The 23,989-nt window shown below is 40.4% G+C and overlaps 1 protein-coding gene across 1 annotated transcript; it reads left to right on the top strand.

Annotated features, from left to right (window-relative positions):
• The first annotated feature begins 11,347 nt into the window (after positions 1 to 11,347).
• Positions 11,348 to 23,720, top strand: LOC105939408 (glycylpeptide N-tetradecanoyltransferase 1). Its single transcript, XM_012881546.3, has 12 exons — positions 11,348 to 11,917; positions 11,995 to 12,103; positions 12,332 to 12,476; positions 14,258 to 14,373; positions 17,069 to 17,160; positions 17,582 to 17,698; positions 17,805 to 17,975; positions 19,283 to 19,391; positions 19,517 to 19,687; positions 19,830 to 19,997; positions 20,109 to 20,246; positions 22,926 to 23,720. Exons 1-12 carry the CDS (start codon positions 11,898 to 11,900, stop codon positions 22,947 to 22,949), a joined length of 1,380 nt encoding a protein of 459 aa, XP_012737000.2. The 5' UTR covers positions 11,348 to 11,897; the 3' UTR covers positions 22,950 to 23,720.
• The last annotated feature ends 269 nt before the right edge of the window (positions 23,721 to 23,989 follow it).

The following is a 23,989-nucleotide window of genomic DNA, read 5'->3' as shown; positions in this document are numbered from 1 at the left end:
CTTCTGTTCCTCTGATACCCTTACATACAGTCTAGTGTAACCGACCTCCTGCAAAAGTCACTGACGCCTGTAAGTAATTTAAGCTCAGTAAAAATACAGCCGCGTTTTGAGAGCCTCAGAGGTTCTTCAGAGGACATTAGTGAACAAACAGAACCATGAAGACCAAGGAACACAGCAGACAGGTCAGCAGCGGAGAAGTGTAAAGCAATATTAGTTCATAAACGAGTAGGACAAGCTTTGACTATCTCACAAAACTCTGTTCAATCCATCATCTAAAAACAGGAAGAGCGTGATGCACACCTATGTAGACATGGCCGTCCACCTGGACTGACTGAAAGAAATAATGAGAAAGATGTGAAAATCTATTGACAGGATCATTTGGTTGTGCACTCCACAAATAATCATGCCGTGGGGATACTTTTCTACTGAAGGGACAGGGAAGCTGCATTGCTCAGAGTTAATGGGAAGGTGGATGGAGGTAAACCTGTTAGAGACCACGGAAACCTTGAGACTGGGACAGATGTTCACCTTCCAGCAGACTGGTGGTTCATCACAACAACAAAAAATACTTTAAGCTTTACCGAGATAACCTAAGTAGCTCAAGGAACCTTAATACTTTTACAAGGTACTATTAACTTTCTACACAACTCTTGGTGATCTAGCCTTTGAATTCAAATCAATGCCTTCGGTTCTAATCTGACTCCGTTTGCACAACCTTCCACAAAAACAATGGTACGCTGTACCTTGGATTATTTTTCTTTGCATGCCAAGAACGGTGTTGTTTTGCTGAAAAAGATCCAGGAAGGCACAGCTCAAGGGATTGATGCAGTGATTTATTGATCGAAGCATGACGTTGTTCCATGTGGCGCACCGCTGACCTTACGCTGCTAAGGTCAGCGGTGCGCCACATGGAACAATGAAGTCAGGAGATCAAGGAAATAAACAACATAATAGATAGATAGATAGATAGATAGATAGATAGATAGATAGATAGATAGATAGATAGATAGATAGATAGATAGATAGATAGATAGATAGATAGATAGATTCATTACGCAGACTAAACATTTTTTTAGTGAAGTTTATGGCAAACTGCAGTCTTTCTGGCCTTTAAACATTGATGTTTGGCACTAAAATTAGACTCACTGCGAATACACAAGATTAGTTAATCAGTTAGACAACATTAGTTGATTCAGGGGAAATGGTGGCTATTAAAAAAGAGCACCCCACATGGAGGAAAGTGTTGGGGGAAAATAGAAGAAATTAACATGGTTTAAGTACTTATAGCTGCAGGAAACACGCACCCTTCCTCTCAGGACCCCAGAAACATGCACGTCAGGGTAAAGTAGCCGTTCTGAACTATTTGTCACTTTTCCTGTGTGACAGGTCACCGGCAAAAATCTCTCGTTAGAAAAATAAATCAACATGTTTAATTCTGCTGAAAACAAGGGCATAGAAGATCCTAACATTTCTGTTTAAAATCCGACAATATTTGCTCACTTTGTAAGTCTAACTGAAAATGTAGATTGTGAACCTGCTAGATTTCAAGTTAAATTAGAATAATTTCTTCAAGCTTTATTGCTGTGATCCCTAATATAAATAAACTGTACATCCTTCTAAAGCATTTTCTGATAAAGGTACAGAATACAAATGAATATTATCATTATTATTGTGTGTCTAAAGAGAGCTCTGCTGTAGCCCAGTGTGATTCAGTTACACACACATAAATAAATGAAAGCCCCAAATGAAATGAAAATCTCATATGCTGGGGACGACCGCTGTTAACAAAAGGAAAGGTCTGAAAGAAATCCCTGAGAGTTTTCTAGACAAATGTCCTCTGTGTGCTTTATCTTCTGCCAACATTTTAAGAGTTTTACTGGACTGTTTCCAACCTGGCCTCAGTCAAATCCAAGAAATTATAGAGATCCAGACAATCAGAGTGTGTCTGTTTCCCATTTTGGTCTCATTTCTTTGCAGCAGCAGAACAAAAAAAAAAAAAAAGACAGAGACAGATGAAGATGTGAGTGGAAAGAAAGAAAAGGTGAGGTGGAGGTGTGGGTTGTTCATAAAGTTTCTTTTGTCATAACTATAAAGTCAAAGTTTTTATCTTCCACAATAGTCAGTTTTCCCGGAGTCATCCACAATGCCAAAAAGAAAAGTAGCTTTTGACTGTGATGGATTCCAGATTCAAGTGTTCTGCAATCTTAAACATTAATAATTACTGCAAAAGTATCAATACCTTTGATATTTTTCCTTTTTTTTTAATTCTTTACCCAGAGACTTCGGTATAGTGTTCCAATAAAGCACACTTAAGTTTGTGTTTGCATTGAGACAAAGTTCAAGGGTTCTGAATATATTTGCAAGGTACTCTAGATCCCATCGGGTTAAAAAAAAAAAAAAAAACAAGCATAATTGTATTGAGCTCTGGCCTGATGTCGAATGCAAGCTGTGTCTTCTGGTCCACTCTTCAGGGACGGCATCATGGCCGAATAAACGTGAACAAACAAGGTCTTGCGACTGCTTGACTTTAAAGGCAGGATCCTCAAATCAGTGAACGTTGTTTTTTTTTTGTTTTTTTCTAAGCTATTGAGAAGATCAAAGTAACATCCTGAAGCCTTTGATCAAAACGTGTTGATTAGGTCCCAAAAAAAAAAAAAACCCACGTAGGAACTAAATCCACTGGCATGGATAAGTGCTTGTGTTCCCGAAAATGTGGACAAAAAGCTAATTCTGAAAAAAATGAAATAATGTTTTCAGGATTTGATCATTTTACAGTATTTCTAACAACAAATGATTCTTTGATGTATTATTTATCCACGCAGCTCAGCGGGTTTTACATGAAAATTCATATTTGTCTTTCCCCCAAGGGCAACCTGTTCGCACCACCGCAGGCTAAGAACCTTCACAACTTAGACAGCCTATCCAAATGAGTGATAAGTAAGACATTGTAGAACAAGCTCCTGCCTATGAGGCAAGATTTGTTTATTTTGACTCTTTTCGCTCCGTACTAAATGTCAGCACTGACATGATTTTCTTTCTTTTGTTTTTCCAAAAGTCAGAAACAGACACCTCAGCGGAGTCGGAAAAATAACCCGGTCCGCTGAAGTCGATACGCGTTGAAACCCCAAGACGTATGTTTTAGATTTTTTCAGACATCGCATTTCAAACATTGATGCAGACTAACAGTATCAATGTGATGCAATGAAACTGGAGCCAGGTTGGTGTTGGGTTGTTTTTTTTTTCTCCTATCAGCCTTTCGTTGCGGTGGCGTTAAAAGCCAGCCTGCCGTAAGAAAACACCCACGCTGCCTCACCGCACATTTAACACTGCAGCAGACTCGACTTGACAGCCAGAAGGTTATGAAGAAGAAGACGAAGGGGCTGGCTCGCCCCTCAGGTTGCACGGAACCCAACGGCGAGACGACCGGCCCGTTCAGACCGAAGAACCAACATTACCCTGGTTCTAAAGTCGTTCCGCTGGCGGCTTATCAGGTCCAGGTTTCGTCTTTAAATTCTAGTTTCAACCTTCGGAGCTTCACAAGGCTCCTTCATACATTTGACTCAAAAACACCCCTCTTCCTGTAATCTGAGGTCATTAAATCAAAACCTTTTAGTGGTCCCCCCTCCCCCACCTGCTTCTGAACTCCAAACTGTTGCACCCAGGACGGACTGCAGTGCCCGTCGTCCTACGCCGCTTGGACTCTGCGGATGCTTAAGCAGCGAAACGCATTTTTCAATCCGAGAAGCCGCTGGCTAGATTTTAGCTTTTGGGATTTGCACTTATGATTGTGCTGTGTCTTGGTTTCACTTTTGTATGTCCCTGCAAAGCACTTTGGGACACCCGTCTGTGAGAACGGGCCATATAAATCAACCTTCACTTACTTACAGATAAACCATTTCTTGGGCCTGAAAAACTGCACCTCAGGAGCGCCACATGTGCACCGCCGCCGCAGCATCTACTCGCCACGTTCCCGCTGCTCATAGGAATCCGCATGAGGCACGGAGGTTGGCACAAGAACAAAAAAAACAAAAAAAAAAACAAGGCAAGCTGCGAAATAAATCTCAGATTGGGTGTCAGCGAAACTGAAAGATAAGAGTCGGCGCAGAGGAAGAGAGACTCCGCTGTTTGTGAGGATCGGATGAATGAGCAACAGCCTCAGAGTTGCAGAGAAAGGCGAGGCAGACGTCAGACAAGAGGCGAAGACGGAGAGGATTTCATTCGGCAGCGAGATCACAGCTATCTATTTACAGATTAGCAATGGCTCCGGCTGCGTGTGTAACGTGTACGACAGTAATGCAGGCACCAGTACTAATAATGTCACACAAGTGTTCACTGGCACACACATACAAACACACACACACACACAAATCCTTGCTTGGTTGTATCCCCTGGACAAAAGAGCAACAAATTACCGCACTGCAATTTGCGGTTGATTATTAACTGTAGGTTCTTCTGTGCCATCCGGAGCGCTGCATTTGTACAGAAGGCCTTCATTTCATGACAGCTGAACCATCAATTATATTTGAAAGATTACAGGCGTGAGGATGTTGTTGAAGTAAAAAAAAAAAAAAAAAAACGCGAGGAGGTTTTCTTCAATTTTTCCCTCCTTTTGTTGACGACTGAACCGCTGAGAGATCCGCCGTCCTGGACTACATGAAAAATGCATAAAGCGAAGAACAAAACCGACAAACGGAGAGCAAACGCAATTACGTTTGAACTAAAACGTGGAATGTGTGTGCGGCATCCTGTAAGGATCACAGAGGATGTTGTGCGCCCATGTAAATGGAACAGAGCCGTAAAATGAAAATACAGTTTTAGAAGCAGGAAATGCAGGGCGATGATGTTCTGGTGTGAGCCGGAATATAATGCCCAATGGAAGAATATTGAAGTATGTGTGCTTTCTATCTGTTTTCAAATCTTGGCAGGCACAAGTCAACAAAATTACCCAAAAAGTATTGATAACCCTTGGATGAAAACAACTGTAAAAGCATGGAAAACAACGATTTATCGAAGTGAGGGGGGTGCATATGACTTTGATTTCACACCAACTAAACTTGACTGAAGGTTCAAAGCCCGGACACTAAAGGAGTGACTGCCTTTGGCACAATTGTAAAAGGAAGGACTTTACCTGACTCTGAAACACTCAAAAGGAAATACTCCCTGGACAAACAAGATTTTTATCGATACTTCCATAAAAGCAATTTTTATAATCCACAAATAGATAAGGACGTTTGATTAAAATAATTTCAAAAGCATATAATTTAGAAAATCAGGGCAAAACTATCTCGGTCATCTATAAAAGTCTGTTTAGAGTTAAACTCTTATTATATTAATGCTAAATGGGAAAAGAAGGTGGCATAATTAACACTGAGGAGGAATGGACAGTACTATGGAGATACTAATGGGTATGTAGTAAATCATCAAAATGGCAAGAATTTAGGTGGAAAAACATAAGATTCTTTGTTACACCTGCTCAGAAATATAATTAGGATGGAGAGCTCCCTCAGCTTGCCAATCACTATCGTGCATTTTTTGGAATGTCCTACCTGTCGGGATTACTGGAAAAAGGTGAAAGAAGAGGCTGCATACCCAAAAGCCTTTCCAAAAAGAAATGCAATACGAATTAATATTTTACTGAGAGCAAGCAAAAAGAACATTACCAAAAACTGGATAAAAACTGGACAAACCAACCCTGGGTGCATGGATAAATATAACATATGACATTTACAAAAATTGAACAGGTAACAACTTTTGTTAATCATCAAGTTGCTGCAATTTTAATTCCATACATTTGTGGATTAGGTCCTCAGGTCATTCTTCATGCATTTCTTACGCTGTTATTTTTCTACCCACCCCTCAGCTCCTCTGTCTTCATTAGTTTTAGCTGTTTCTCTCTCCCACCTGATTGGTTTGCTGCTTTTCTTAGTTCCTTTCTGCTTCCTTTGGTTTCATGCTCTCTGTTACCCCGCTTGTTCTCCTTCTTTGTGTTTTTTTTCTCCCCTGCCCTGCTCTCCTAGTACCTGCTATAAGTTGTTTTGACTTCATCATTAAAATCCTGCGTTTTTTCCATTTGCCCTCCCAAACCTGCACATCATCACACTCCCGTAATATCCCTATGATGTATGTTTGGAAATGTACGGTACGTGAGGTGCGCCAACCTTGGATTCAGAACTGTGCATCATGGCCAGAATTCTACACTTTCTGCTCATCTATCCAGTGGTTATTGCCGTATTTATTTATTTTTCCTTCCAGTAAATGTGCTGCTGTTTTCTCTTGGGAGAGAGAAGAGGCTTTCTCCTGGCAGGAGCTCCCAACAAGTCATATCTATACGAGCCATGAGTCTTTTTCTAACTGAACTGTCATGAACTTTAACATTTAACATGCTAACTGAGTTTTGTAGAGTCTGAAATGTTGCTCATGGGTATTTTGCAATTTCTCTTAGTATTGCACGCTCTGACCTCGATGTGATCGTGCTGGGACATCCACTCCAGGGGAAGAGTGAAATCTACCTTGAATGTTTTAAGCTTCTGAAAAATCTTCCTCACTTTAACAAAAAAATAAAATAAAAAATTCCAAGGGCTCATAACAATCCTTCCCAGGCTGATGGCCAGCAGCATTTTCTTTTCAAGATCACTGCTGATGTATTTTAATGCTCTTCAGTTTAGTTTTATATTAAATCAATTCAAGAGTGAAGACAGCTACGAAAATGTTACGGCAAATTTCAGTCAAAAGCAGCCCTAGGTGCACACGCGCTGCTAAATGCTGTTTCTATAAAGGTGATGAGTAGTGAGCCAAGTTATCTGTCTGTACCGCGTTGGCTTGTTACTTAATGCGTTCGTTCCAACAGAAGCATTACATCTGCACTGAGGGTTACATCTATTCCTCTTTGCATGTTGTGCGTAGTGTAGCATTTGTGAAATGACTAATGATGCTGTGCTGTGTGTCAAATAAAAATCACTCCAGGTTACATGTGTCTGATTTTAGAACATGTTAAGGACCGTTTTTGTACGATATGCTGCATATCATACAAAACTGAGAAACAGTTGTTATAAGAAAGCTGGTTCAAAAATGTTTACACCACTCTCTGCATGATTTGTTTTTTCTCTTCACACCTCTGAAGGCGATCCCTCTGTTTGTGATCAGTTCACTCAGGACTGTTGGAGTGGGATCCCCCAGTGGGTCGAGGCAGAAGACCATTCACACTGAGCCTGGTTCTGGTTCTGCTGGAGCTTTTTTCTTCCTGTTAAAGGGGAGTTTTTCTTTCCACTGTCGCTCCATGCTTGCTCAGTATGAGGGATTGCTGCAAAGCCATCAACAATGCAGACGGCTGTCCACTGTGGCTCTACGCTCTTTCAGGAGGAGTGAATGCTGCTTGGAGAGACTTGATGCAACCTGCTGGGTTTCCTTAGAGAGGAAACCTTTTGACCAATCTGTATGATTTGATTGAATTTGACTTTGTAAAGTGCCTTGAGATGACATGTATCGTGAATTGGCGCTATATAAATTGAATTGAATTGAATCTTCTGTACTGTGTTTTTTTTCTTTCCCATAGAAAGTACTCCTTGCTCAGTGTTTCTGAGATTAGCGATGTCTCTTTGCTGGACAGATCCGTACTGTGCCCTTTGTATCTGCTTTTCGTCCTCTCAAATCCCAGTAGGTTGTGGCAGAAGTTACATCGAGCAGGGTTTGCTTTGAGGTTTCTTCCTGTTATTCCTTTCCACTCTACCTGCATGCTTCCTCAAGGTGAGGGATTGCTGAAAGACCATCAGGCTTCTAAATCCAGCGTTTATTGCAAACTGAATTTGATATTTAATTGGTGACACTAGTAGCCAAAAGGCAACGGTGTGAGCTCTGGGGGAGCTGCAGAGATCGACAGCTCGGGTGAAAAAGAATACAGTACATGGACAGGACAGTTAGTGGTTGTGTGCTTCGCAAATCTGGCCTCTATGGAAGGTGAAATCAAGGCCAATTTTGAAAGGAAGCCATAAGAATATGGAGCTAAAGCAGTGACAGCTTGCAATTGTATTGTAAAAGCAAATATTAAAATATCAAACACTAAAAATTCAAACATTGAAAAGTCAGACATTGTTAGAAAGTGAACATAGAAAAAAAGCTGCAGCAAAAAAATACAATATCATCAAAGGTTTTTACTTTCTAACAATGTTTGACTTTTCGATGTTTCATTTTTCAATGTTTGATTTTAGACTGTTTAATTTTTCAGTGCCAAATCTCTTTTTCGATATTATTGCAAGCTGTCACTGGTTTAGCTCCATATGAGAAGAGGTGGTGGGGGAAAAACTGAAAGAATGACCATCAACATGGTGGTGGCAGCTTCATGCTGTAGGGATACTTTTCTTTAGTGGGGACAGGGAAACTGGTCGGGATTATTTAATTCCCCTTTGGGATTAATAAAGTATGTATGAATAGAATTGCATTGATTCGTAGGCAAGATGGCCATCACAATTTTCAGAGAGTTTGCTATAAAAGCAAAAAACAAAACAAAAATAAAGCATAAAGCCATGCATTATTTTCCTTCTACTTCACATTAATGCATAACCTTTTTGCTTCAAATAACATTACATAGAAATAAATTACAGTCGGTGGTTGCAGCATCACAGTGTGAAACAATTTAAAGGGTCTGCATATGCTTTCAAGGCCCCGCCATTGACCACATGTTCTTTCTAATGTATATAACAGTGTCTGGTTAATAATCACATTGACTTTGATTTTTTTTCTGCCCTTGATAAATAGCCGCCCCCCCCCCCCCCTCCCTCCCCCTTTAAACATGTTCAAAACTGAATGACTGAAATTATGCTGCACTGAAAACTAGGAGCCAAGGGGCATTTATGGCACATGTGATGAAATTGTTCACATTTTTATGTGGACTATAATCATGGAGACACCATGTGCAGCTGAGTACACACCGTGGCTGTGAGCACATCATCTTCACAAACCTGTATTTATGCGGCGCATAAAAGCTGTCATCATTTAAGTCACAGCCAGGTAGAGAATCTGATGTCAAATTATAGCACCCGTCATAAGCAGAGTCCAATTGTGAATCCATTTGACTTTATTCAGCTGCCAAAAAAAAAGAGGGGATAAAAAGGAGTGAATATTTTTTTATTTATTTTTTTTTTTACAAAAGAAGAAACCCCTCCAGATGATTTCACCAGCCCGAGAGGGCTCTCCATCTCTCCCGTGGCAAACAGAATTGTTTTCACATTTAGCCCAAAACTGGATGCTGCCGTGGTTTTAGAGATAAATACAGATCAGATGTGGCGCCGGCCCAGAATAGCTTTGTGATGTTCGCGGCGACGGTAATTTAGCCTTTCTGCCGTCGGGATTTGCATTTTTGTCCCCCCGGGGTCAGCGGTTTGGTTAAAAGTCCTGTTCAAACAAAGCTCCTTTTTTTTTTTTTTTTAAAGAAAGAACTATAAATAAATGTGACCCGATTATCTGGGCCCCCCCAATTTCCAAATGCAGAGTGCATTGTGTTGAAAGAACCGGAACCAGGTAGCGAACATGCCTGCGTGCCTTTTCTTGCCCTCTGCCTCTTTGTTGTTCAATCAGCAGTTGTTTATCCACTTCGCACCAGCTCCTCTGCCTCGCCCTGAATGATGGCAGGTGTTAGTAGCATCCTTCTCCTCGTGGCATTTAGCTTTGAGTGGCAGGATAATGAGACAGAGGCGTGAAGCATGGACAAAAATAGCTTGGGGCTGCACTTTTAAAAGATGAAAAACATGCAGGCTGGTGTCTGTTTCACATGCATATTTTAGTTTAAAGCGCTCGGATCAAAGCCTGGTGGGTTGTTTAAGCGCAAACGGTTATACGGATGAAGTGAGCTCGCTTGGTTGCGACGGCGCGGCCCAGACAAATCCGAGCGGCACGGAGCGCAGTCGACGGGGGAAAACACTTGACGTCCCCCCCCGGGGTGGGTGCACAGAGAGATCGTTCATCATGTATGATGTAAGAAATGTCACAGCGCTTGTTTTCAGACGTGTGTTCGTTAACGGTCCAGGTAACTGATTTTTTTTGGGGGATTTTGTTGTTTTATACCATCATCTAGCTGATGAATACATGCTTCGGAATGTGTTCCGGGGGTTTTCTCACTGAAAGGACTGAGGTTTTACAGTTAGGAGCAGAAGTTCACATGTACTGTAATGGAAATAAACTCGCTGACATCGAGTCAGACTAAAATCTTACGATCTTAGAAAAGCTAGGAGTACAAAAAAGTGGCAGAATGAGGAGATGTTTATTCAGAAGTGTTACAATCCAAATTTCCAGGACTGGCCTGTGTTTGGCTCCAGTCATCTTCCCTCTCAACTAGCCAGCCTCTGACCTACATCCCTAGAGCAGGGGTCACCAACACGGGGCCCACGGGCACCAAGTAGCCCCCGAGGACCACATGTGGGGCCCACAAGCCTGTTTAAAAAAAAAAAAAAAAACACAATCCACCTGTGAGCTGCATCTACAACTTTATTTTATGTGGTTACTCTTCCTGTTTATTCACATTTGCATTTATATAGATCTAAAAATGACAATATCTAGAACAAAGCATGAAAAATGTGTTTATTTTATATAAATTTAAGGTGAATTCTGACTCTTCTAGTTCAAAGGGCAGCACTGGTAGCCCTTCGTATGACACAACGCCAATGAAGTAGCTCCCAGTTTCTAAAAGGTTGGTGACCCCTGCCCTAGGGCAATGCTTTTACATTGTATCTCTATATTTGGTGTATTCAATGCAATGTTAGATTTCACCACACACTTATATGTAGCACCTCAAAAGACAAAGCCAAGTGTGAGGAGTGGTTTTTGGCCTATTCTAATGTATAAAAGGCTCACAATGAATTTATGACACACATTTCTACTGTGGTCCAGCTTGGAACATTGAACATTGAACATTGATGCTCCTCGGCCTTCATAAAGTCCGACCTCCATGCAGACGTGTAAAGTGCATAGCCATAGTTGTGCGATAGCAAAACCACATATCCACTTCTTCTGAAACTAATCAGAGCCTTTCACTATCTTTTTCGGCTTCAGTGTCTTTAATGGGTTCCTATGTGTTTTGTTGTGTTTATTTCTGCTTAGTTCTAGCCGCACTTGTTTCCCCCTGTCCAGCATCTGTTAATCATGTTTCTCTCCAGTCAGTCTACTAGGACTTCCCTAGCTCAGGTTCCCCCAACTGCTGCTGCACATTCAGCCATTCACGCTCACCTGTTCATCCATTCAGTAACTGTGCTCCCCTTATTCATCCACACCTTGCTGGATTCTTCTGCAGAAGCCGCTTCCAGGTGCTCACGGTCTCCCTCCCGCTCGCTTTATTGAGTTTTTGTTCCTCGTTTTTGCATTTTTTGTTCTTGGTTTTATTAAGCTACCCCTTTTTACATGATTCTGCCTGCCTCACGCGTTGGCCTTGGGCCCCCCTGCCAACGCACACTACGACACTTGTTCTTAATCATCGGAAAATGTTTGATAGATAAATATAAGCCGTTTGGTGACCTTTTGCGCCGCTCTTCTATTTTGATAATCTAATGCCAAAGCGCCATTGTAACCCTGACGCAGAACAATTTTATTAAGTGCTGCCTTTTATATAAAAGACCGTACGGGATTCATAATCACTGGAGTATGAGAATGTTTGCGTGATGGCAAATTCTTTACATTTGAGAGGTCTCTCTAGAGATTCTCATATAATTGTGTAAAGACTGTGAGGAGCTGCGTTCATTGGCTGGTGCTCGTCTGTTATCAGTCCGCTGGGTGTGAGATGGGTTGGGTGGCTCAGCCGGCAGCTCTCCTCCCTCGCTGCTTTTAAAGATAACAGTGGAGCAACTGCAAATACTTAAAAAAAAAAGAAAACAGCACAGTTTGTCCAGCTCCTCAAGGAGTCACTTTCTTATACAATGACTGACTCAGAAAACGTGTAAGTACAAAACCGCTCTTGGCTTGTTGTGTGATTAACTTCGGTGAATGAGAGGAGTATAAAGGAATGTTTTCCAGAGATAAGACGCTGACAGATGGAGCGAGCGGTGGTCTTAAAAAGAGCAAAAAGAAGCAGAAGAGAGAAAACGCTTGGAGACCAGAGGGACCCAGAGACCCGTTTGCCATGGTTAGTGTGTCAGTGGGTACCGTATATTGTTCAACTCGCCTTAACTATTTACTCTTCGTTGTGCTTCTATTAAAGAAATGTAAAACAGGATTTTCACGGCTGTGGGCGATCACGTTTAATGGTTCAGCTGTACATCATGCCGTCACATTTTGCAGCGGGTCGGTCAAACGGAGGATGTCCGTGCTGAATTATGGTAAACTGTCCTTCCTTTTTCATGTTCTTGGCCAGCTGGACTCTCTGCCAGAGAAGGAACAGCAGGAAATCCAGAAAGCCCTTCATCTCTTCTCTCTGGGCACCAGCCTGCCTAAGACCCTGCAACAGGCCAAGAAACACACCTACCGCTTCTGGGACACACAGCCCGTCCCCAGACTGGGTAAGGAGGGAGTTGTCCTCTGGTGACGGTTACACAGACCACACGCTGCAGACAAATAAAGGACGTCTAACTCTAAACGAGGCGACTCTCTGTAAGATTTCGGCCAGACACCTCTTTAGTCTTTCAGTCAAAGATTTAAGGTCGGGAAAAAGGAAAAATAAAAATGTTATTGCTGCTCAAGGCAGATGAAGGAGGCCGATTTTCTTATTTTGGGTTATATGCTAATGTGCTGTAAGTTAAGCAGTCCCTTGGATGCAGCTGCGGTTGTAGTTTTGTATAATTGGACACATGAGATCTTTAAATGGGGTTCGACCTCAGGAAGTGGAAACGGAAAATGTTTCTCAGGTATCAACATAAACAACTCTCAAATGGGCATTTATGCAACGTACACTTGATTTTAGCTTCTAAAAGCAACGTCGCATTAATACCGTTTTAAACGTCCTTCGAGGACATCGTATAATTGGGCAAATGTTTTTTAATAGATCTCTAAACAAGCGTCCAGAAGAACATCCGACATCTGTAGTGTAGAGTAACCTCTGGCTCCTTTAAGAGAGCAGGATCATTTGGCTCATTCAAAATAATAGGAAAACACTCTAAACTATAACATGCTGAGGTTAGAAAGCTATTTATACTCCTAACAGTTTATATATATATATATATATATATATATATATATATATATTATTCAGCATTGCGTTTAGATAGATAGATAGATAGATAGATAGATAGATATAGTAGATATATTATTTCAACATTGCATGATGTATTTTTTATTTATTTTTTTACAAATGAAATTAAATCTACATAAATAATCCTTAAAAACATGAAATGCACATTTAAAGTGCGTTTCCAGCTTTCTTTATTTCCTGTGTTGTCATCAATCATTAACCCCTGATGTCTCTGTGGATGAGCCTGTTTTACGCGCTGCACTGAACCGAATGCTTAATTTTTACTATGCATATTAACACATCTTGGCTTTAAAACTTCATGTACGTGTGTAGGAGTATGGAGTGAGTATAGATATCAGTTTATTATTTATTAACTTGATTTTTTTATCATTCATTTTAAGTTAAGCAAGGACGGTTTTATAGAAAGAAAAAACTTGTTTTTTTTCTTTCTTTTTGGATCGACGTATAAAAAAATAAACACAGCTTCGCCTCGCGTCTCGAGGAGTTGACGGCTTTTGAGATTTAACTCGAGGAAATAACCAATGACTTAATAACGTGTCGTAACTCATTAGGCACGGAACCACTGAGTTACACACGGAGAGGTGGCTTTGAGTGTCACGACACTTCTTAGATCTCCTGCCGTCTAGGAAATTATTGAAACTACACAGCAACCAAGGCCATAGCACTCATTACCCTCACAAAAAAAAAAAAAAAAAAACTTTCACACTCCTGGAATCACACAGGAAAATTGGGAGGATGTCTGCAATGGAGTCATTAGCAGACGGCGCACTAAGGCACAGGGAAGCCTTGGGGCTCTGTGAGCCACAGCCGACGGGCCTCTGGGAGCTGACGAAACGAGCCGTGGACCGGGTCCAGAAAGGCTGAGAGGGGAACCATCCCAAACAGAGCCAGGGTGACAGGCTGCTGCTGTGTTGCCTCAGAGCTGTAGGGCTGTGGTGCTTTTTTTTTTTCTTTTTTTAATCTTCTCACACGTTTATCCTTCGTTCTCTGCAGCTGAAATTGTTGCTTTTCTTGTCCCTATTTTGTCATCATTTCTAGTTCAAGGATGAAGCTTAATGAATTTTAATTTGCTGTATTTTTGCTTTTACTCAGATGACCATATTACGACTCATGGCCCATTAGAGGAGGCGGATGTTATCCAAAACGAGCCCTACCTGCTTCCCCTGGGTTTCTCATGGGATGCTCTGGACCTGAGCCGCCCTTCCGTGGTAAATCAAGCATCGTGACCACTTGTACACATCAGTGACTTCTAGCCTGTCGGAAAATGTGTGTATCATCATAAGGAAAAAGCTCCTTATGGTGTGTGGGGGGAACGCTGCAGTTCAGGTTCAGATCTATTTGTTTGTTTTAATCAAAAATTTAAATAGAGTGGAGGGAAGAAAATGAAAAGCAGTTAGCCATGGTCTTTTATTTCTTAATCAGGTTTGAGGTCCTGGGAATGCTCAACAAATGTTGGCACACTCTGTCTTTTTCTGGTAGAAAAACCTACCTGTTACAGAGCCTTGCAAAGGTATTCACACCCCTTGAACTTTTTCACATTTTGGCTCATTACCAAAAAGAAAAATTATTATTTAATTTTTTGCAATGTTGTGCATTAACACAAAAGTACTGGAAAAGTGTGAAGTGGATAATGGAATGTTAGTTTGTTTCTTTGTTTTTACAAATAAAAAGTGTGAAGAGGATTTATATTCAGCCCTTTTAGTCAGGGCGTTTTAGAATAATCTTTGACTCCAATAAAAGGTCAAACTTTGTTTCCGAGTTCGAATTGTTGTTAAACTTTGCTTCAGATTTAGATTTAGGCCATTTTAACCTTTAAACGTTGATCGCAGCTCGGACTATATGTTTAGATGTCTCTTTCCAGTCTTTTGCAACATTCAACGTTTTCTTCCAGGATTGTATAAAGTGTCAACTTTGGCTGTTTTTTTTTTCACTTACATTTTTCATTTACATTACCAAGGTGTTGGTTATTTGAACCTGTGATACTTTTTTGTTTGGTTTTGCTGTTCTTTTCTTTTTTTTTTAAAGCAGCATGTTTATATATATTAAAAAATATATTTTTGTTCAGGGCAAAAACACACCAAAAGACATTGTTAGCTTTTTTACAGTTTGTTCACTTTACATCGTTCTACAAGATTCACTCAGATTAAGTGATCCAGCGTGGAAGCAGCATGAATGCATCTGCTGCATTCTGCTGCCTCTGCCAAGCACTGCATCCAAAGTCCAAACGCTCAGGAACGGCTCAGCCTTTTCCTTGTCTCAATGTGGAACCTTGCTTTCTGCCTGAACCTTTCTTATTAATGTCAGACTTGCCTTTGTGACCTTTTGAAGTAAATTATTTGCTCTTGTTTTTCTTTCCCATAAAAGTTTTTTTTGTGCAAATTTATTTCCTATCGCTCCAGATTTCTTAGAGCCGAATGCTTTTCCCAGAGGTTTTTTTTCTGTTCTTTTTAAACCTCTCTCTGCAGGTGTAGAAGCAGACTCCGATGATGTTATCTTGTTCTCTCTTTTTCCTTTACTCTAGTTTGTCACCTTTTCTCCCTTTTGGCAAAAAATAAGAAAAGGTGTTTCATCTCTTTCTCTTCCTTTCTTTCTCATTTACCTTTCTGTTTCTGTGTCTGTTGAACTTGAAATAATCCCAAAATAATATCTTATGACTTTTTTTTTTTTGCATTTATATCAAGCGGAGCACTATAGTGAAAGCAGTAACGCTCCATTTGTGAAAGTAAATCTGTTGGGCTCTCTTTGGCATTAATACAGCAATTCTTAAAGCCAAACTGCCAGACAGGACACCTAAAATAAAATAAAAAAAATAGGATTGTCCTGTATTTAGCTCTACTCCTTTCTATCAATCCTAACAGCTTACCTGTTCCCGGTAAAGAAAAGCACCCACAAAGCATGATGCTGCCACCTCATCTGAACAGATGGTGCATTGGGGATGCACAGTGTTTTTCCGCCACACATGTTTACTTGTAGACGAGATAGTTCAGATCTGGTCCCATCTGACACCAACACCTTCTTCCACCTGATTGCAATATCCTCACACTGCAAAAACTGAACTAAAAATAGGCAAGACTTTCTTAAAATCAGTGTGTTTTTTCCTTGATTTGTTCAGGTAAATATTATCTACCAATGGAATAAGATTTTGCACTTAAAATAAGAACAACTCATCTCCGTCATCTTACTTCAAGTGTAATTTATCTAATTATCTTGTTTTAGGGGTCAAAACACTCATTCCATTGGCAGATCATCTTATTTAACTGCTCGAATCAAGGACAAATACACTCATTTCAAGAAAATTTCACTTATTTTTAGTTGTCTTTTTGTAGTGCAACTTGACTTGCGTCAAACTTAAATGGAGACATTGTTTCATTCAACAGTTTTTTTTTTTTTGTTTTTTTTTTACCACTCTTGGTTAAGATCATCGTTGCATAACTAATACTCATGCTGTTGACAGAATCGCCCACCTGAGCTTTGGATATGTGCAGCTCCTCCAGAGTTGTTATGGGACTCTTGATCATTTATCTTATTACTGTAATGCTCTTCCTAGCAGATTTTATCAGTTGAGATGAACTTAAGGACTCGAATGCAAAAGGGCTGCATATATATGCATACCACACTTCACATTTTTATTGGTAGAACTTTTTACAGCCGTGTGCTGTTTTATGTTGGTCTTTCACATAATATCTCAGCATATCATACTAAAGCTTGTAGTTGTAATGTGACTAAATCTAAAAAAGTCTTTAAAGGGTATGAGGACATTTTAAGGCCCTATAGTTCTGCCTGGAACTTAGAAAGACCAGATAATACAGCTGTTTGCTCTAATGGACTGATTTAAAATCATCACCCATCCAAATAAACAAAAAAAAAAGTGGATTGTGTTTATGTGCTTTTCTTTCATTGCAGTTAACAGAGCTGTGTCATCTGTTAAATGAGAATTACACAGAAGAAGATGACAACACGATGAGATTTGACTTTTCTCCAGAGTATCTACTGTGGTAAGTTGCTGCATTCAAGCATTCCTTAAAGATCGATTTTCAAATATTGACGCGTTTACAGGCTGTTTAATAATCCAGTGGGCATTTTTGCTTCAACATGCTCCCGATTAATGTTCAGATGAAATGATAGATTCTTGCCGTTGTTGTCACAGCCCAGTAAATCCAGCTACTGTGTTTTAAAGAAATCAAACTGCCCATTCTAATCTACATTCTTAGAGATCATTTTTCAACCCTTGGGCCACTAGCATCAAAGCACATAACACTCGCTTTGAATTTAATGTTTGTCATTAGTTTTAAAGGCGCCAGAGCTGATGGTTTGTCCCTGAAGATAAGGAAAATGCATGACATTTTGTATAAATATAAGGAATAAAAAAAGTGTTATCCAGAGACACCCTTAATTGTCACTGATCTCCCCCCTAAGGGCTTTGCAGCCTCCCAACTGGCTGCACCAGTGGAACCTGGGTGTGAGAGTAGACACCACCAAGAAGTTAGTCGGCTTCGTTGCCGCCGTACCTGCTGATGTGCGCATTTACGAGACGTGAGTAGCTCGTAAATTCATGCAGAAGATATGCGTGCTGTATAACCTCATGACCAGCGCTAGCGTGCAGACCATCAAACCCGAGGGTCTGGAATATGTTTTGCAGAAAGAGGAGGTTGGTGCAGGTCAAATTCCTGTGCGTTCACAAGAAACTGCGCCTCAAGCGGATGACGCCCGTTCTGATTCGGGAGCTCAAGCGGCGGGTCAACCAGCAGGGTCTCTGCCAGGCTGTCTACACCGCTGGCACGGTGCTGCCGACACCAATAAGCTCATGCAGGTAGTAGCTGTTGCCTGACTGAGTCACATTGAAGCAAAAGCGAAGCACAAGCATTAGTTTTTAGCATCACACACACACAGAAAAAAAGGATTTTCAACAACACTTTTATCTCCACATACAGGGCTCTGCCAAAGTTTTCATTCCCTTTGGCCTTCTCCACAGTTGATCCCATTACATACACACACTTCAATGTATTCTGTTAAAATCCGCAATGCAATACAGAGCGGTGCATAACTGGGAAGAAATCTGAAAAGTGTGGCATGCATTTGAAATCTCTTCCATTTACTATGATACCCCTAAAGAAAATCCAGTGCGACTGCTTTCAGCCGTTGAAAATAGGTCCGCCTGGTCGTAATTTAATCTTGGTATAAATTCAGCTGCTCTGTGAAAATCTCAGAGCTTTGTTAGAGAACGATGCACAAACTGCATCAAGGAACTGAGGAACACAGCCAACAGATCATTTTGAACATCTAACTGAACTCTATTCAATCCGTCATCTCGGAAATGAAATGAGTACAACTTGCAAACGTACCAGGACATGGAAGCCACCTAAAATGACAGACCGGCTAGTGAGGGAATAAATCAGAGAAGCAGCCAAAAGGTCCATGGTAACTCTGGAGGAGCTCCAGAGACCCACAGCTAAGGTGGAAATCGACAGGAAAACTTGGCCTTTATCGAAAAGTAGCGACAAGAAACCTTTTGCTGAAAGAAAGTAATCTTGAGCAAAACGTGACAGGAGGTGCATAGATCGAATGACACCAAAACTCAATGTGTGATGGTAGACTTAACACCGCTGGAGGTTTATTTTCTAGGCTAAGAACAAACCCATAATCGTACAGTAAGAGCAAAAAAAAAGGTTGTTTTTTTAATCGAAGCACATTCTATGTGTTGGAATGGCGTAGTTAAAGTTCAGACCAAATCAAATTTAGAATTAATGACGGCATTTGAATCTTTCCACTGGGGCCGGCCATCTAATCTGACTGAGTTTGAGCCTTTTAAGGCAGAAACATGGGCAAAATGTTCAGTTCCTGCGTGTTCAAAGCTGGTAGAAACATAACCAAAAAGAGCTGCAGGTCAGATGCTGCAAACCTGCTTCTAAAAGGGATGGATACGCACAAGTGTCATGCCACGTAATCCGAGGTGGTGAAAACTTTTGCAAAGCCATGCATGCCATTTATGATGCACTTATCGTTCAGTTAGGTCACACATGTCCTTGAATACGGTATGTGAAATATATTTGGTACTTTTTTTCACTGAAGCAACATCGGCCTTTGCCATCCCTGCTGTAAACTAATGAATCCTTTCAGCCAGTGGCATCGCCCTTTGAATCCCCGTAAGCTAATGGAGATCAACTTCCCCGGTCTGAAGCAGAACATGGATCTGCGGCGAGCCCAGAAGTTTCACCGATTACCTGAGGTTAGTGCTTGCTGCCATCTAGAGACAAAGCTATATTACTGCCACTGGAGAGACAGAGAAATCCGACTGGAAGCTGTATTTAGGGCATTGATTTAAGCATTAAACGTCTTTTTTTTTTTAACAAGGTGACAAAGATAAAGGGTCTGCGTCCTATGACCAAAGAAGATGCTTCAGGGATCCACTCATTACTGGAGAGAAACCTCTGCAACTTCCACCTCAGCCCCCTCTTATCTCCACAGGAAGTAGAGCACTGGTTCTTACCAAAGGAGAATGTGAATGACACCTACGTGGTTGAGGTCTGACCTCTCTGTATCTCTACCTTCAATTCCTTTGAAGAGAACAAAAAAAAAAAAAAAACTTTTATGTGAAGGATTTAAGCTGCGCTGCAGCGGTTTATAAAAAAAAAAAATGGATTGACCTTCCATTCTTTGCACGCAGGCAGACGATGGCACTCTGAGTGACCTGGTGAGTTTCTATAGCGTCTCCTCCAGAGTGCTAAACCATCCAGTTCACAGCGGCCTGAGAGCGGCTTGTCTCCTTTATGTGGTCTGTACTGCCACGGGGGTGGCTGACCTCATGCAGGACACGCTGGTCCTGGCCAAATCTGTGAGTCTAATCTGAATATAAGCGTCTCTGATTTCACAAACATGTCCACTGCTGTAAAAAAAAAAACCTGAAAATAAAATAACAGCTTTTCTTTTTTTCCCTCGCTAACAGAAGGGCTTTGACGTCTTCTGTGCCCTCGATGTGATGGATAACGTGAGTTTTCTGGAAAAGCTCAAGTTCACCATTAGCAACAAGAGTGTCCATTACTACCTGTACAACTGGACGTGTCCTCTCATGAGCCCAGACAAGGTACTCACTGCTGGGATGTCTCTGGCCGAGTGCCTCTATTGTCTGGCCGTACATGTAAAGGTCTTTTACACCTTTCATTTCTGGTAATAGTATCCAGGGCTGGAATCATCTTGGAACTGGGGTTTTCTTCACAAAGCAGAGCTTTTTAGGCTTAGGGGGATTTGATCAAAATCCCTAATGAGAAAGACGATAAAGGATAATTCAGTTAAAATAGATTTTTTTTTTTTTAAATCAGTGGTTGTTTAACATACAGTGCTTTCCTTCACCTTAAACCTTTTCACGTTTCGCCACGTTCCGACCACCAAGTTCAGTTTGTTATTTCAGGTTTAGCGTGATAAAGCAATACAAAGTATTGCATATTTGCAAAGTGGAAAGAAAATCCTACTTTCTTTTTTTATATATATATAAGATCTGGAATGATCCCAAGCACAGAACCGTGGAGCTTTTTTTTTTAACTGGTGTAAATTTGTTTGCACACAGCTGCCATAGGGTGCCACCAGAGCATTTCATTTGGGCTGAATTCTAACTGTTGTTCAGTCGTTCTTGTGTCATAATCTGGTTGATAATTCAGTTTGAGCCAATATTAAGCATCGGACAAATAGCCTCACATCTCAGTCTAGAATCAGTTGGTATACAGAGGATTCCCTGATCTGCTCTGTGACTGAAAGATTCCCATAAATCCAAACTTCACCAGCATGCCATACAGCTGGTATGAGCTGTTTGTTGATGTTTTGTGCTTTGTTCTTATAACCTGCCTTTTTTTTTTTTCCAGAGAACACTTTTTGATTACAACCTTCGAGATACAGTCTTATAATTAGAATATCATTAAATTGTTGATTTATTTTTCAGTAATTCCATTCAAAAAGTGAAACTTGTATATTATATTCAATCAATACACACCGACTGTTATATTTCAAGTGTTTGTTTCTTTTAATTTCGATGATTAAACTGACAACTAATGAAAACCTCAAATTCAGAATCTTAGGAAATTAGAATATAACAATACAAAAACAGGATATTCAGAAATGTTGGCCAACTGAAAAGCATGAACATGAAAAGTTCAATAATTAGTCTGGGCTCCTTTTCCCTGGATTACTGCAGCAATGTGGTGTGGCATGGAGTCCATCAGTCTGTGGTACTGCTCAGGTGTTCTGATAGTGGCCTTCAGCTCTTCTGCATTGTTAGGTCTGGCGTATCACATCTTCCTCTTCACAATAACTCATAGATTGTCTGTGAAGTTAAGGTCAGGTGAGTTTGCTGGCCAATGAAGAACAGGGATACCGTGGTCCTTAAACCAGGTACTGGTAATTTTAGCACTGTGTTCAGGTGCTTTGTCCAGTTGGAAAATGAAATCTGCATCTTCATAAAGTTGTTCAGCAGCAGGAAGCATGAAGTGCTCTAAAACTTCCTGGGAGACGGCTGTGTTGACCTCTGACCTCAGAAAACACAGCGGACCAACACCAACAGATGACACGGCACCACAAACCATGTCTGACTGTAGAAACTTTCCACTGGACCTCAGGCAACGTGGATTCTGTGCCTCTCCTCTCTTCCTCCAGACTCTGGGTCCTTGATTTCCAAAAGAATTTACTTTTAATCAGAGGACTTAACGTTGGACCACTCAGCAGCAGTCCAGTCCTTTTTGTCTTTAGCCCAGGAGAGACGCTTCTGATGGCGTCTCTTGTTCCAGAGCGGCTTGACACCAGGAATACGACAGCAGAACCAGGTCCTGTAGACGTCTGTCTGGTGGTTCTGGAAGCTCTGACTCCTGCTGCAGTCCAATCTTTGTGAATCTCCTCCACATTTCTGAATGGGTTTTGTTTCACAATCCTCTTCAGGGTGCAGTCATCCCTGTTGCTTTCACACTTTTTTCTACTACATCTTTCCCTTCCCTTCATCTTTCTATAATATGCTTGGACACAGAGCTCTGTGAACAGACAGCCTCTTTAGCAATTATCTTTTGTCTTACCCTCCTTGTCCAAGGTGTCAATGGTCGTGTTTTGGACAAATGTCAAGTCAGCATTCTTCCCTGTGATTGTGCCGTATATAGACCATATATATATATATATATATATATATATATATATATATATATATATATATATATATATATATATATATATATATATATATATATATATATATATATATACATATATATATATATATATATATATGATTAACATCCTAAGAATTGTAAAGATCTGAATCTTAGGTGTTTTTTTTGCCATTTCTCTGACAGTTGCACGGTTTGATTTGGGGTGAATTTGCTGAAAAGCCAACTTCTGGGTCGATAAGAAACTGTATCAAACGTTTTCCTCTTGTGACCCCAAGAAGAGTGGACTTTGCACATTTTGGAAATGGTCTTATACCCTTTCCTTGACTGATAACCAACAGCAATTGCTTCTCTATCATCATTGGTATTTGTGCTGATATCCATCTTTCTTGGCATTGTGGTAACACATGCTGCTCCAGACCTGCTGTCACCGATGGTTGTATCCTGTATCTTGATTTATACCAGTACAGTTAAAGTGCCATTATAAAACCAGAAACGTTTATTTTTCTTCATCATCCTCTTTTTTATATGACTTAGTGGTCCAGCCTTTATTGAGTTTGTGTCTGCAGCAGTGATAGCTTGCAGCCATATATAATTCAGGCTAACAGGTGTTTATTTTACAGGTTGGCCTGGTGTTGCCCAACTAACCTGAAGCATTGAAGATAAAAGAATCTGCACCACCACCAGTGCGTTTAGCATTCATTACCGTGCTAAAAAGGAAAAAGATGAGGAAAAGCCCCCCTTTGCCATATTCTTCCCAACAGCAGAAGTAGTCAAAATGTTATGTTTTTTTACAACGTTTCTTGCCTTAATGACAGTTATTCATTGTGTTCAGTGTTTTCGGGGCGTGCTAATCTAATTTCTGACACAATGGAGTGTTTAATAACACTCCATCCAGCTGGATGGATGCACCATTTAGATGAGTGGTGCCAAACTTGTTGTCATGTGGGCCAAAATTGTCAAGTCAAAAGGACTCATGGGCCAAAAGAAAAGTAAATAAATAAATAAAAACATTTGAGTAAAACAAAAGAAATAAAAACTTACAAAAAAAATTGTATTGTGATCTTTTTTCCACCAGCTCAATTATGAACTAAGAATGGAATAATTACTTAAATAGATAAAGTATTATTGATTTATTTTTTGTGGGAGAGGGACATGTAAATCATTATAGATTTGAATCGTTAAGAGTTTTGCACGTTTTCATTATAAAAAGAAAGGCATCCAGTAAGCAAATTATTTTTGGCTCAATTGAAAAAAAGAATAGAAGGAAATTTACTCTATGCTCAACAGTGAAAAGAGGATTTGGGTCACTCTATCTTTGGAAATATTAGTTGTATTTTGCCAAGTTTAGGAAATCTATTGAAGGCAGATTAGAGCATATGGAAGTCTGCTTTTGAGTAAACATTACCGAACAGTTGAGGTCCAATTTATATGAAATGAAACTAATCAAAAAGGTATGGTTATTAAAATGCAAATACTTTCTGTTGTACCTAACGTTTTTTATTGCAATAATGTTGCCCTAAATAAAAATAAAAAGCCTCAACAACCAGTGCTGGTGGGTCAGATTTGTATTATTCTTGAACTGCATTCTGGGACCAGACAGAGTCAGTCCAATGAGCCTCAAATGGCCATCAGGCCAAAGTAGAGCCTGATGGCCATTTGTACACTCACAATGCAAAACCACCAA

Source organism: Fundulus heteroclitus, chromosome 10, assembly GCF_011125445.2.
Source record: "Fundulus heteroclitus isolate FHET01 chromosome 10, MU-UCD_Fhet_4.1, whole genome shotgun sequence".
Taxonomy (NCBI): Eukaryota; Metazoa; Chordata; class Actinopteri; order Cyprinodontiformes; family Fundulidae; genus Fundulus; species Fundulus heteroclitus.
Note: the sequence above shows the minus strand (reverse complement) of the source record. Positions and strands in the feature narration are given on the sequence as shown.